This window comes from Lathamus discolor, chromosome 2 (genome assembly GCF_037157495.1).
Source record: "Lathamus discolor isolate bLatDis1 chromosome 2, bLatDis1.hap1, whole genome shotgun sequence".
NCBI lineage: Eukaryota > Metazoa > Chordata > Aves > Psittaciformes > Psittacidae > Lathamus > Lathamus discolor.
In genome coordinates, this window is record NC_088885.1 from 37,790,055 (window position 1) to 37,804,746 (window position 14,692).

Genomic DNA, 14,692 nt, shown 5'->3' on the forward strand with positions numbered 1-14,692 from the left:
GAACTATACACGTAACATATCATAGCTGCTCTGTTCTTATCTGTTCCATTCCATTCCATCCCATTCCATTCAGACACAAATCAGACATAAGTCAGCTTACAGGTGGAAAGAGTATTTTATTGATTTATAAACAAAGTTATTTTTCCTTAGTTTAGGTGAGCTTAATTTAAGTTAGTTTCAGTTAGTTAATTTTAGTCTAGTTTAGATTCTATTTTCTTTTTCTCAATCTGTTTCAGAGCTGATGCCCACAAGCACTAACCCGATGCCCGTGCGTAGCCAGCAGCAGGCTGACGCATCCTTCAGTCTACCCTGAGAAAACATCCCGTGCAGCCCGAGCAAGGAAAAAGCCGTGCCAGGAGCGGTGCCGCGGTGGTGCGAGAGCAGTGCAAGAAAGCACCCAGCCAGAACGGGCTGAGGAAGAGCTGACAAGGGGTGGTGCTCAATGCCACAGAGAGAAGCAGCAACGTCCCGGGGCCACGCTGGGGCCACCCTGGGAGTCCCGGGGCCACGCTGGGGCCACCCTGGGAGTGCAGAAGGCTTCCTCCCCCCGGATGCGGGGCACGAGGGCCACCTGCGTGGAGCACGAGCAGCTGCCTTTGAGCTACAATAGCCCAAAGGAGCCCCATGGAGGGGCTGTGCTCGGCTGCGGAAGAGGCAAAAAACCCCGGGGACACTTGCTAGTCCACCTGGGGGCAAAAAAGCCTTCCCCCCCCAGCTGCAGGACACGAGGGCCACCTTCGTGGTGCATGAGCACCAGGCGATAACGCAGAGCACCGGGACCAGAGGAGCCCTGACAAGTGGTCGTGCTCAGTGCTCAGAGGAAGGCAAAAAACCCCCGGGGACCGGTGCCAATCTGCCCCGGGGGAAAATTCCTTCCTGACCCCAGCGCTGGCGATCGGCTACTCCCTGAGCACGTGAGCAAGACCTGCTCCCGGTCCACGGGCTGGTTATGCCTCTGAGGGGACAAGGGGACGCTGGCACTGCCTGTTCCGCCTCCACCTGGAGCCCTCTCAGGGGCTCCCAAGAAGAGCAAAATGCCGCTGGCCTGATGGAGCCTGGGAGCAAGAACCCTTCCGGTGCCTGGCGCTGGAGCTCCAAAGCACTGGCGGAGGGCGCTGGGCTTTATAGTGCCCCAGAGCACTGTGACGCTGCGTTGCCGGGTGCTGGCACTATGACACAGGGGTGACGGGGCCCCCGCAGCCCTGCCCACCGCAGCCCTGCTGCTGCTGCTGCTGCCCCTTCGCCCAGCGTGCCTTGGAGAAAGGCCTTTGGGCTGCTGGCCCTGAGGCAGTGCCTGTGCCCAGGAGGCCCAGGGGGATGCCCCTGCCCATGGCGGCCCCACACTGGGCACCACTGCTGGGTGTCCCTCTACATTTATCGCTATGTCCAGACTGTATCAATAAAGGCTTTTATACCACATACGGTCATTTGAGTGTGGCGATCCCAGACGTGAAAGAAAGAAAGAACGGGGTTTTTGTTCCCTCTGCATGAACATTGCAGAAACACAGAGAGCATACAGGATCTCCTCACCATCCCTCATCAATACATCAAGTGGCAGTTGCTACTACGTTGCTTATGGTGAGGTCTTCTTCTTGGAAAGAAGAAAGAAACTCAGAAATCTCTTCTGCATTTGTTACACAGGGTGTTTAGACATTTGCTTGTGTTTATTAACATTCATGTGTCTAGTTTGGGGGTTTACATCTTGCATTGCTCCTTGACTGCATCACTTCACTGACTGCTGCCCGATTCCATGTTCTTGATAGCTCAATAAAGTGTTTTGATTCCAATTTGGTTTAAACTGGGTGGACCAAAAAGCTTTTCCCTGCAACACTCAAGAAAAACAAGGAACCGACTCTGCTGTGTAGAACGGTTTTAGAAACCTCAGCTAAATATCGCGTAAGGGCACTGTACGGAGGGCAGAGATTGAGAGCCTGGCGACAAATCCCCCCAGCACATTTGTCCAGATGCTTGAAATGCAGAATGCCCGCTGGTCTGTCTCCCATAGGCTTATTTCTCGCGCGGTCTATCGGGAGGGAAAGGGACAGCGAGTTTGTCATTGGAGATGTTGGTGTAGGCTGCAGAAGACAGCCCTGGCTGGGTTCCTATCTGAAATGAGGAAATGTTTGTGTCTGTCTGAACAAACTCTTCCTTTAGGGAATAAAACATGTTACGTTTTTCATGTACAAGAGGAGAAAATGCTACTGCTTCTGTCCAGTTTTGGAGGAAAGTGATCCTTCTCTATCTCTCTATAGCTATATAATTTTTATCTCTATATCTGTATCTATATCCATAGCTGTGTATGTGTATCTACATCTTTCTCTCTACCTACCTATCTCCTGGATTAGTGCAAATAAATCCTCACGTAACAGCAGTACTCATGACATCATGAGATGGTCAAGTTCGAGTTCCTCAGGACAGTGAGAAGGGCACACAGCAAGCTCACTGCCCTGGACTTCAAGAGAGCAGACTTTGGCCTCTTCAGGAACCTGCTCAATAGGGTTCCATGGGATATAGTCCTAGAGGGCAGGGGGGCCCAACACTGTTGGATGATATTCAAGGATCACCTGCTACAAGCTCAGGAGTGTTGCATTCTAACCAGAAGGAAGTGCAGCAGGAGGGCCAGGAGACCTCTTTGGATGGATGAGGACCTGCTGAAAAAGCTTAGAGGTGAAATAAGAAACTTTGAAAAAGTGGAAGCAAGGACATGCGGCCTGGGAAGAATACAGGGATGTTGTCCAGGAAGCTAGGGACCAGGTCAGGAAAGCTAAGGCCCAGGTAGAACTAAATCTGGGAAGAGGCGTGAAAAATAATAAGGGCTTCTATAGGTAGGTAGCAAACAACAGAGAGAGTAGGGCTAATGTGGGCTTTCTCTGGAAGCTCTCAGGAGAACTGGCTACCGCGGATTTGGAGAAGGCTGAGGTTCTTAATGACTTCTTTGCCTCAGTCTTCACTGGCAAAGGCTCTGACCACATCACCGAAGTCTTGGAAGGCAGACAAAGGGACTGCGAGAATGAAGACCTTAGGCCCACTATAGGAGAGGATCTGGTTTGAGACCATCTTAAAAACCTGAACGTACACAAGTCCATGGGACCTGATGGAATTCATTCACGGGTCCTAAAGGAGCTGGCAAATGAAGTTGTTAAGCCACTGTCCACCATATTTGAAAAATCATGGCAGTCAGGTGAAGTTCCCGATGACTAGAAAAAGGGAAATATAACCCCCATTTTCAAGAAGGGGAAAATGGAAGCCCCGGGGAACTACAGACCAGTCAGTCTCACCTCTGTGCCTGGCAAAATCTTGGAGCACATTCTCCTGGAAGGCATGCTAAGGCACATGAAAAACAACAAGGTGCTTGGTGACAGCCAGCATGGCTTCACTAAGGGGAAATCCTGCCTGACCAATTTGGTGGCCTTCTATGATGGGGCTACGGAACTGATGGACGGGGTAGAGCAGTTGATGTCATCTACCTGGACTTGTGCAAAGCATTTGACACTGTCCCATATGACATCCTTGTCTCTAAATTGGAGAGACATCAATTTGATGGATGGACCACTCAGCGGATAAAGAACTGGCTGGATGGCCGCACACAAAGAGTTGTGGTCAATGGCTCGATGTCTGGCTGGAGACCAGTAACGAGTGGTGTCCCACAGGGATCAGTGTTGGGACTGGTCTTGTTCAACATCTTTGCTGGCGCCTTGGACAGTGGGATTGAGTGCACCCTCAGCAAGTTTGCCAATGACACCAAGCTGTGTGGTTCAGTTGATACGCTGGAGGGACCCTGTCAAGCTTGAGAGGCGGGCCAGTGCCAATCTCATGAAGTTACCTCATGATACCTCAGGAATCTCATGAGCCAAGCTCAGTGCAAGGCTCTGCACCTGGGTCGCAGCAATCCCAGGCACAGCTACAGATTGGGCAGAGAAGAGATTCAGAGCAGCCCTGTAGAGAAGGACTGGGGGGGTGATGGTTCATGAGAAACTTAACACGAGCTGGCTTCAGTGTGCGCTCGCAGCCCAGAAAGCCAACCGTATCCTGGGCTGCATCAAAAGGAGCGTGACCAGCAGGTCAAAGGAGCTGATCCTGCCCCTCTACTCTGCTCTCATGAGACCTCACCTGGAGCATTGTGTGCAGTTCTGGTGTCCTCAACATAAAAAGGACATGGAACTGTTGGAACAAGTCCAGAGGAGACCACGAGGATGATCAGGGCACTGGAGCACCTCCCGTATGAAGATAGGCTGAGGAAGTTGGGGCTGTTCAGCCTGGAGAAGAGAAGGCTGCGTGGAGACCTCATAGCAGCCTTCCAGTATCTGAAGGGAGCCGGTAAGGATGTTGGGGAGGGACTCTTCATTAGGGACTGCAGTGGTAGGACAACGGGTAACGCGTTAAAACTTAAACAGGGGAAGTTTAGATTGGATATAAGGAGGAAGTTCTTTACTGTAAGGGTGGCGAGGCACTGGTTGCCCAAAGAAGTGGTAAATGCTCCACCCCTGGCAGTGTTCAAGGCCAGGTTGGACAGAGCCTTGGGTGACATGGTTTAGTGTTAGGTGTCCCTTCCCATGGCAGGGGGGTTGGAACTAGATGATCCTATGGTTCTTTCCAACCCTAACTATTCTATGTTTCTACCCATGGCAGGGTCTGCCATTATTCACTGCTCTAATTCAGACTTCTTGTCAACTGTAGGCAAATTAGTTTTCATGAAATTCTTCATGCCTTTTCTTGAGCAATGGGGTGGTATTGTATTTTCAGACAATAGCTATGTCCTTTGAGCAGTAACTTCTAAAAGTCCACTTATTAAATGTTGTGTCCTACATCTTATGTTACAGTTCTACAAACAATTTAATCCTGCATCAACTGGCACTACTGCCTTGAAATCCTTTTCCTCTGTCACCTCCTCTCAGCCCTTTCCTCCACACCAGCAACAGCATTTGTGTAATTCCCAACGGGAAGTGATTCAGGTAAAGACTAAACTGGTGCATAGACTTTTCAGTTCAGTAACTTCCTTGATTTGGTTTACCACATTGCTTACACAAACACCAGTAAGAGAAAACAAAGGTGAGAGTAACAGTGCAGCTTAATCCAGAATAAATCAGCTCTTGGGAATACAAGGCTAATTAAAAACATGGCAAAAAAAAAACATGCAGGCAAAAAAAACATGCAGACAAGCCCAAACAGTTCTGCAAGTCTCCTGACTTGTTTCTAAACCCTTCTTTTTGTTTATCTACTCTTGGGAGCAAAACACTTAGGTTCATAAGCATAATGTACAAAGACAAATGGTTTAGAAATGTAAATAGACAATAACTCAAACTTGTTTGAGCCCTGAGAAATGCAAGATAACCCAGCCAGGTAACCCAAGAGTGCATGTGTGTGTTCCTTCACACAGTTTATTACATGGTACATATTCAGCAGCTCTGAGGCTGAGCCAGAGGGCAACACCAAGCTGATGAAACTTCCAGTTAGAAGCATCTGAAGGAGAATTCATCTGACTAAATGGGAGTACAAACAGCTTTGTCTAGGCTGCCATGTTAGTCAATGAATGTCCACACAGCACAGTCTACCTGACCAAACGTGCTTATTCCAGGTGACAGGAATGACACTTGGCTCCATTAACTGAAAAGATCAGATTTTCATGTCTGTAACAGGGCTGTGGATGACTAGCTAAGAGGTCACAGACACTTGCAGACTGCAGACACCCAAGTTAGGCAGGACGCCTCTCACCCTGGCTGACAGGTACATACCCCTTGCATGACAAGTTTTACATTCAGATACCAAGTACAGACTGAGAGACGGGATGTTTGGATCTTAACCTTTCATTTTGCACAACTGTAGACTGTCTGCTAGAGTGCAGGAGGGCTGGACAAAACTGCTGATACATTAATTTCCTTCCAGCAGCAGTTCAAATACAGTGTTTACCTTAATTTGTCCTTTTTTTATTATCAAGTCTCACAGCATCGTTTGATAAATACTTGTTGCTGCATTACTATATGCCCTTGCTTATAAAGGATGAAAGAGACCTTTTTTCCAGTAATGACAATCACAGTCACAAAGCTGGGATAAAACAAGAAGGAGCTCCCAACACTGCTATCACCTCTGTTAATTACTGCATGAAGAAGAAAGGCATTTTTGTTTTCTTTAACAAAGCAGGACTCTTACTCTACCTCTTGTCTCAATACTTAGTGATTGTCAAGGTAAGCTCACCTTTACTGTTAAGCATTGCTACTGTATTATACCTACCACACAGTAGTAGGTTCTCAGCACTCTTGCAGCCAGAACTTTAGAAAACTGAAAGTACTTTGCACCTTACTGGATTCAGCTCCTTTGTTGTCCCCAAGCCAAAAGGATGCTGCTACTTCCTTCCCCTAAGCTTTCCCCCCATGCTCAATTTCCTATTTCCTCCCTGCTAACAGCAGTTGCAGCTGTGTCTCCTTGAAGCTTGGTTCCCACAGGGCAGAGAGGCTGAGGGTGGCCCGTACAAGAGTCATCACTAGTCCAGCAAGGTTTATGTGATATCCCCTCTCCTGCCATGTGCTTTTGCCTCCCCACCTGAAAAATTACCATTACAGTAGCATAGCAGAGGTCTCATCGTAGAGTCCTACTCGCAGTGACAGGGAGGCTTCACCTCCTGGTGCATGAGGTGTACAGATAATCCATAAAGACAGGATTTCACTTCCTAGCATGCCTCCGCAGCATGGCACATGCAGTGACAGCTCACAGAACTGCAAAAGCTAAGAGCAGGAACAATTAAAAGATAGCTTTAGTGTTGGATTTCCAGGGACTTCTGTGCCCTGCCTGCAGAGACTGCTTCTACTCAAAACATACTTTATATTGAAAGCAGTTCTGTTTAAATACACCCTATCTCCCAAGTAGCTAGTGAGGGAGATAAATTTACAGACCATACTGTGTGTTAATTAATTTTTCCTTCAGATTGCCTCAAGATCCACTGCTCTTCAAGCTAGCAAAGAAGTGAGATGGGTGTATCTGAACCAGAATACCAGCATTTTACATGAAGTAAAGGTGAAATATATTTAAATACTGCTTTCAAGACCACAGACTCGCCATTATATCAAATATGATTGTCAAAATATTTTAAAGTGAAAGATTCATTGTGCTTACTAAAAGCAACAAGAAATTACAGTATGTTCATATTTTTACAATTCTGTATTAACAACTATACAGGTATCTTTCCAGTTTCCCATAAAACTAAAGATGGTGTTTGGAAAAAGCATGTCTGTAGTACTTATTACCCATGCGCAACAAACCAGATACTATATTACTATATTAACTGAAAACATAATTGCAAACCAGCTCACAGGAAAATGTTTCTGTAATTTATGAAGGAAGAAAAAAGCAGCACTCAGCTCTCTTTAGTATCTCCCAAACCAAAATATTTTAGTGTATGTTATTATTATTATATTTAGTATTATTAAACTCAGTTGTTCTAGTAAATACAACTCTTTACACAGGCTTCTTGCCTCCCTTATCTGTGCTTCCTGACAAGTAAATAATAAAACCACTGAGACCTGTGGGAGCAGCAGAATACCAACAGTGCAGTTCCTCAGGAGTTGCCTTTCTTCATATCTAAAACCAGAAATTATATGTACTGAAGGCAAGAGAAATTAATGCTACAAAAAAAGCAGCATGCATAAGGTAATTGGTGTGTAAGGTAACAAATACTGAAAGAGCACACTTTGATTTGATGCAAGTATTCTGGAGAGATTATTTAGTTTACCTTTGGCTGACAGGAAAAGTTAACTATCTTCCTAATTATCAGCTCAAGATACACAACACAATCGTATTGATCAAACATACTAATTTGAGATATGTGGAAAAGAAGGATCATTTCCAACCAGACTGCTATACAACAGCCAAACTTCAAGAAGGGTTGTTAAGAAATGGCATTAAAGATGAACCACCAAGATGCCAGGTTCTGTGCATACCTACATTGGCATGACCTATGCACTGAATTTCCTTGCCATGCATTTTCCCCTCAGTTTTTCTCACGCACCAAGACTATGGCATGGAAGACAAGAGACAGAATGAACTCGTGAAGTTTGAACAGGCAGGAGGAAGAATGACACCTCAGCTCCTCCATGCACCAAAATCACTGGAGATTTATTAAGTTTTCCAACAAACCTAAATGCACAATCCTTCTTCCTCCCCAGCACACAACTACATATACCCAGGTGATTCTGTTAAATTAACAAGCATACGGTAAAACTGCATTTCATTCATACCAGAAACCTCTCCTGTGGAGAGGGGACTGCTATCTGAAACCATTCACTTGGCCAGAAGTTGGCCCAGAAAGGAGCCATCCCTAAAACTTTAATGAACCAGGTTCCAGACTCATGCAGTAAGAGGTGTCAGTGTGAGGTTTTAAAAAAAAAAAAAAAAAGGACAAAAGGGAAGGGAGAGGGAGAAGGGTTGTTTTAACCTTTCTGTTAGGTGACACATGGCAATTAACACCATCTTAAGACACAAGCAGACAAATGACCACAGGGAAAGCCAGCATGGGAATCTGCTGTCATTTACCAAGTGTATACACGCATTATTTAAGGTAAGCTGAATCATTTACTGGGAAGTATTACAAACCAAAAGAGCAAACACAAATGTTTAGTAGAAAAAGACTGCAGTTAAAAACCCTCGGCTCATCCAGGTTGACTTAGGCATCTGACAGAGAAATCAGTTACTAGGCATTTGCAGGCATTAGTCGTTCAAGGTAAATATGAAAAAGAAATCAGAAAAAAAATTCCTGCTTACCTGCATCTTACAACAAGCAAAACCAACGAACACCCCATCCTCATGAAGATTTTGCAACAGTATGTAGTACTAAGTAAGCAATTTGCTCCTACACTAAAAGAAAACATCATCTTTTGTGCTGTTTTAAATCACTTTAGCTTCTACTCTTATGAGTCCATTTGTGGTCTCAATGAAATAAAAGTTTGCATTTGAAGGTCATTAGTAATTTGCAGCTGACCGAGATGAGACAGTATGGCAGCACAAGATGAAAGACAGAAAGACTATTTCTGCATCATCTAAACTGTGTCATCATGGCTAAAACTGCGATTCAGGATAACTGGCTTAGGAAAAAAAGAAAACCCAACACGGGAACTTGTGGGTCTCTTCACAGCTGTTACTATGCTGTTCAGAAAAGAAGCCTTCACAAAACATCCAGCTGAAATGGTTGTGAAATTAGCTTTTACATCAAGTAATGCAATGGCTGTTTGCAAGGCAGGCAGGCAATTCAAACAGCAGCACTCAAGCATCAACCCTCCTGTCCTCCACGTGCACAGAAGGAGAAAATGTTGCAGATTCTGACTAAGAAGCAACAGCCGAACTTTTATCCAACATTGTACTAGGAAAAAAAGTATCTGCCCAATCTCACTCTGGGATTACAAAGCTGATATCCTGAGCATATTCACCTACTAGTAGTATAGTCCTTGAAGTGGCTGCTATCTATTGCTCAAATTGTATTTCATTATTCCTAACTTCTTTGAACAACTACCGAAATGGGAAGATCAACCAAGACATGACTTAAAAACAATACCAAAGTCATACTGGACTTCTGAAGTACACCACAATATCCTAGTTTTTTTCCTAAAAGAGCCTCCATAGCATCTACAAATGAGGTGTCCTCATCTACTGTGAAGCAAAGTTTACAGGTGACAAATTTAACCCCTTCTAACATTACACCAATTTTGCTTACTTTCCCCCCGGGTTAGTGTTAACTTCTTCACGTAACTCTTACATTACTATTTGCCAAAGCTCCCTAAGTTGAAAAGAGATCCGTTCATATGAAGAAAACTCGCTTGTGTCTTTCGTTTGTACCCATCAGACAAGTCACCAGTCTAGGAATGCATTTAAGGGTTGGTTTGGCTTTTTGTTTTAATTCAAATTTCTACACATTCATTTCAGTATTGAAACAATTTAAGCTCTGGAATACTTGGTAGAACAATTAAAAACCAAACAAACAAACCCCACAAAAAAAAAAAAAAAACCTCTCAAACCCATAATTTAGTCCTCACTTGAAACACTTGTCAGGGCTTAAGTATTGGAGAAGTTAAGGAGGTAAAGCTGTACCAATCCTAAAGTGTACCTTCATGGACTTTTAACTACCTCACTGCTGGGGCTCCAGGCATCAACAGCGACAAAAATTAACAACTCACCAGTCTGGATTTTACCATATTAAAGACAGTAACTTACTGAAACTTAGAAGGTACCTCTGTGACCTTCAGAGGCCACAAAAGATCTGCATAATGAGTCAAATAAGGTAACAGAGTGCCAAAGTCATCCAATTTTCTAAATAGGGTGCTAACTGCAGAGCTTAATTACCAGTGCTTTTCATATTCAGGAATTACGTAATCAGCCTGGCAGAGCAGAGCTTAAGGCTGGGACTGTCTGAACATACGGCTGAGAGGAGCGAAAGAGAGAAACGCTCGATGCAAAGCACTGCTCCTTATCCCTTCCTTAATCAGAACACCGACTACAAATCCCACCTTCAAATATCTCCCAATGCAAGACCTATTTACTCGGTCTACTAACACAGGCATGGAACATCTTAACTCAATATATCTGTCCCATTTTGAGGAGGGCTTTCCAACTCAGTCTCTTCCAACTTGTCCAGCAATAAATATTGCAGCTGAACCAATTACTCCACGATGGCATCCTCTGGTTTTCTCATTTTCCAGCTTTATTCCAATCCCTTCGTTTTTCACTAGTGTCTTCCCAGCCACAAGGGGAAAGCAAGTCATCTGCAAACATCCCTGAACTTTGGCAATGGCCATTCACCTGTACCTACAACTATCACCAGGGTGCTAAAAGGGTAAGAGGGGAAAAAACAGTTGGTTTAGGTTTCACAGCTATTTAGCTCTTACTGCGCTCAGTATCCTAACAAGAAATGTGACTGGTACTAAAACTCTTCTCTCCAAATGACGTTCACACCTGGTGACAAGGAATTTATTCAAGGCTACAAGCTGGTATGGCATAAACTTTCAAAAGAAAAACTCATGGTAAGTAGCTGGTAGCTAGTGAGCAGAATACACTTTGAGATTAGCTCTACATATTCACTTACTGATTTGGCTCACAATTAGACTTTGGAAAGTGATGCTATCTATGAAAGCTCCTATGTTCCTACACCAAAGATAAAATTAGACCATTCTATTTAGACATAAGTGTTCGCTATTCATAGATATAGCTGCTATTACTTAAATAATCAGCTATCAGGCTTGATGTGGATGTAGAGACAAATTCTTCCACATACCATGAACTGAACTTGACGATACAAGATGAGATCAACAGGGCAGTTGAAAGGCACTCATTTGCCCAATACCTGACCACTTTGATCACATACACGAAAAAGATTTTCCATATGACACAGAAAATAGATTTAACTATTACACTGGTATCTGAAGTGCTAACTTCAAGGGAGGGATACAGTTCTATTTTTCTGACACCTTTATCAATACACACAGTATAGTCTCAAGTCTACTGGTCTTCGATGCAGTTTGGTACTTCTCATTCCGGATCTGCTACGGTTTTGTCCTTCGGAAAAGGCAGGATCTGACACATTTGATGTCAGACTGCCTAGCATGGTAGGTTTTGCAACAAGATACCAATACTTTTTGAATACTCTATACAAGAATTTATAGGCCTACCTAGATCTTACTACACCACAAACCTTACTTTACTATTCTGCAAACAAAACCATTAAAGTTCAAAAGGTTACTTCTAATGTTTTCTTTCTTGTGGCAAGCATCATTTACTGATTCTTCACATGTGAGACAGGAAAGCTTAGAGGAAACTGGACATAACATACCCTTTGCATGGTGTATTTCTACCCTGCCACAGCAAGAAGAACGCTGCCAACCCATCACCATGAAGGCTAAGCCAGCATACGATCTCTCATCCTAGATGACACATTTCACCTCTTGACAACGCATGCCACCAGGCTAACACTGACCCTGAGGCAGATGCATTTCCTTGTAGCATGTTTCGTAACCTTAGGTAGTCAAGTTTTCTGCTTCCTAGCATAGCTGTGGTCCCGGCAGGCATGATGCTGCTACAGGATGCCTGTCAGAGCCAGGCGGTAGGAAGCTGAAGGAGGTGCGTCCTCCTGCCCCTAAACGCAAGGCCGAGGGCACGGGGAGCATCTCCCCACGCCGAGTTTCCATACGGGCTGTAGGGCAGGTGCACCGAGCCGCCGAGGGGACGCCACACCGTGGCACCTGTGAGGACCGGGGCAGGACCCCGGCCCTGGAGGACCAGGAGCAGCCTCAGGGGCCGCGGACTCCCCGTGGGGAGGGGGTAGGGCACTGCCCCGCCGCGGCTTCTGGTCCCGCCGGGGTGAGGGCGGAGGGGGAGGCCAGCCCTACCCAGCCGGGAAGCGTCCCTCTCCGGCTACTGAGGGGCGCAGCGGGCGCCCGGCGCTGTGACAGGCCCCCGCCCGGCCGGCGGGCAGCCCACCTCGCCGAACAAAAGGCCCTGCCAAGGCCCGGAAACGTCCCGGGGCGGCGGGCTGAGCCGCGCCACCAGCCCGGGGGGCGAACCCGCAGCCCGGTGTTCCCGCACGGCCGGGGACGGGGCCTGCGGCCGCCAGTACCCCTCAGCCCGCCTCTCACCGCCGCGTCGGGCCCCGCAGTGGGAGGGAAGGAGCCGGGGTAGAGGGACGCAATGCAACAGCTCCGGCGGCGTTAAGGGAGGGAGGGGGCAGCACAATGAGGCCAGCGGCAGCCCCTGCCCCTTCCGTTAACAAAAGCTCCCCAGCCGTGGGGCTGCCACCCGCCTCCGCCCGGGGCTGCCTCCACCACCCCGGGCCCGGGGAGCTCTGCAGCGTGCTGCGCCCCGCAGCCGGCGGGCGCTGGATCTCGCATCGCCGTTCGTTCCCCCACCGCCAAATCCCCGGCCAGGCCCCCCGGCCAGCCCCCACCACCACCACCAAGTTTGCCGCCGCCCGCACAATGCAGCCCCACACCGCCCCGGGGGCCGCCGCACAAAGCGGGCCAGTCCCGCCGCCCTTCCCGCACCGACCTTGAGCCGCCTCAGGCACCCCTAAGGTTTTGGTCACCGCCTTCCACACGTTGCAGCCCAGCAGGCAGAGGAGAAGCGCAGCCGATCTGCTCATTTCCACCCGCCGCCGCCAGCCGCCGCCAGGGAGGGAATAGCCGCCGGAGCCGCTGCCCGGAGGAGGAGGAGAAAGAGCCGCATCAGGGGCTGGCCCGCTCCGCGCCTCCCTCCATGTTGCCGTGCGCTGCCCCTCCTGCTTTCTCCGCCTGCTGCATTGTCGTCCCGCCGCTGCGCGCTGTCCCCGCGGGCGAGCGGCGGGTGCGGAAGCAGACGCGGGGGCGCTGCGCGGCCGCCTGCCCAGCTGTGTTTCCGATCCCCTGCGCCGCTCCCTTCTCCCCTCTCTCCCGGCAGCAGCAGCCAGGCTCCACCGCCCGCTCCTTAACCCTTTGCGGCATCCCCTGCCCCGCGCGGCGCGCCAGCGCCCCCTGCCGGCCAAGCCACACCTAGCCCTGCCCTCCCGGCCCGCCGCGGGGCGCGGGGCTGCGGCTCCCCGGCCATGGCTGGGGCTGGCCGGGCGGGCTCACCTGCCGTCGCTGGAGTGCCTCCTCCCACGGCACCGGCTGTCGCCCGGCGGGGGGGGGGCAAGCGTATGGCCCCGGCGGGCAGCGCGTGCCTCCGCCAGGTGGTACGGCTCCTACCTGCCGCGGGGGGCCGGGTCCCGCTTGGCCGCGCCCGCCGCCCGCTCTCTCTGCCTTTCTCTTTCCCCCTCGGCGGCTGCAAAATGGCCTCCCCCCGCAGCGGCGGCTCGCTCGCCTTCAGCCGCAGCCCAGCGGGAGGGACGAGGGGGAAGACGGACGTGGTGGCTATAATGACACGGCTGAGACGTGTCTAGTCACAGGGTCCCCCGCGGCCCTGCTGCTGTGCGTGGCACCCGGCCTCGTCCCTGACGGTGGTGATGTGTTTAAGTGATACTGAAAAATACAACCAAAGCACAACAGAAAACGCATCCATCTACTGGTTTTATGCAAAACTGCTTAAAAAACGCTATTGCAAACTGCACAAGGAAAGCAAACTTTGAGGTTGAAATACTGGGATTGGTGGCTGAGGTCAGCCCCGGCTCTTGAGGTGGGCTGTGGCAGTGTGGTGGCCTCCCACTGTGTCACAGTACAGGGCAGGACAGAAGCGGCACTGTGGAAACTAGCCAGGGCACGGAAGTCTCCTTGAAGGCTTTGTCACTGATGTGTTTTGCCCATCGTAAGAGCATCCCTTGGTGCACTGTTTTCCAGGCCAGCAGAGACAGAATACAAGGCCACATTGCTCACGCCTCTCTTCCTGAGCTCTGCTGAGCATTATGCTTCCTAGAGGAGGGAGAACAGGCGCTCCTCCTGCTTCCTCCAGAGCAGGGATTGCTGCTACAGACAGCTATTATGGCAAGTCTTTACACAGCTGTGCAAAGCAAAGTCCCTGCCCTACTGCCTCACAGATTCCCCACGACCTGCTCCCAACCACCACCAGTGCTTCAGTTTGCCCATGAGACTGAAGTTTGTAAACCTACAAGTTCAATCTCACAAAAGTGACTTAAAGCTTCAGGTTTTATTTATAACATCTATTTTTAAATAAAATTTGCCATAAAAATGCAATGGGCTGTAAATTTATTCTTAGAAACCAGTTTACTTTGTCACTTCAGTATTTGACCAGA

The 14,692-nt window shown here is 48.4% G+C and overlaps 1 protein-coding gene across 3 annotated transcripts in view; it reads right to left on the bottom strand.

Moving 5' to 3' along the window:
- The window catches only part of FAM171A1 (family with sequence similarity 171 member A1), a 96,744-nt gene extending 83,325 nt beyond the window's left edge, over positions 1-13,419 (bottom strand). For 2 of the 3 annotated variants that reach the window (XM_065666473.1, XM_065666472.1), the window contains exon 1: positions 13,018-13,419. In XM_065666473.1, coding sequence (XP_065522545.1) covers positions 13,018-13,111 — 94 coding nt within the window. In that variant the 5' untranslated portion in view covers positions 13,112-13,419. The remainder of the gene's footprint in view (positions 1-13,017) is intronic. The other variant, XM_065666470.1, reaches the window with a different exon arrangement.
- Positions 13,420-14,692: the final 1,273 nt, after the last annotated feature.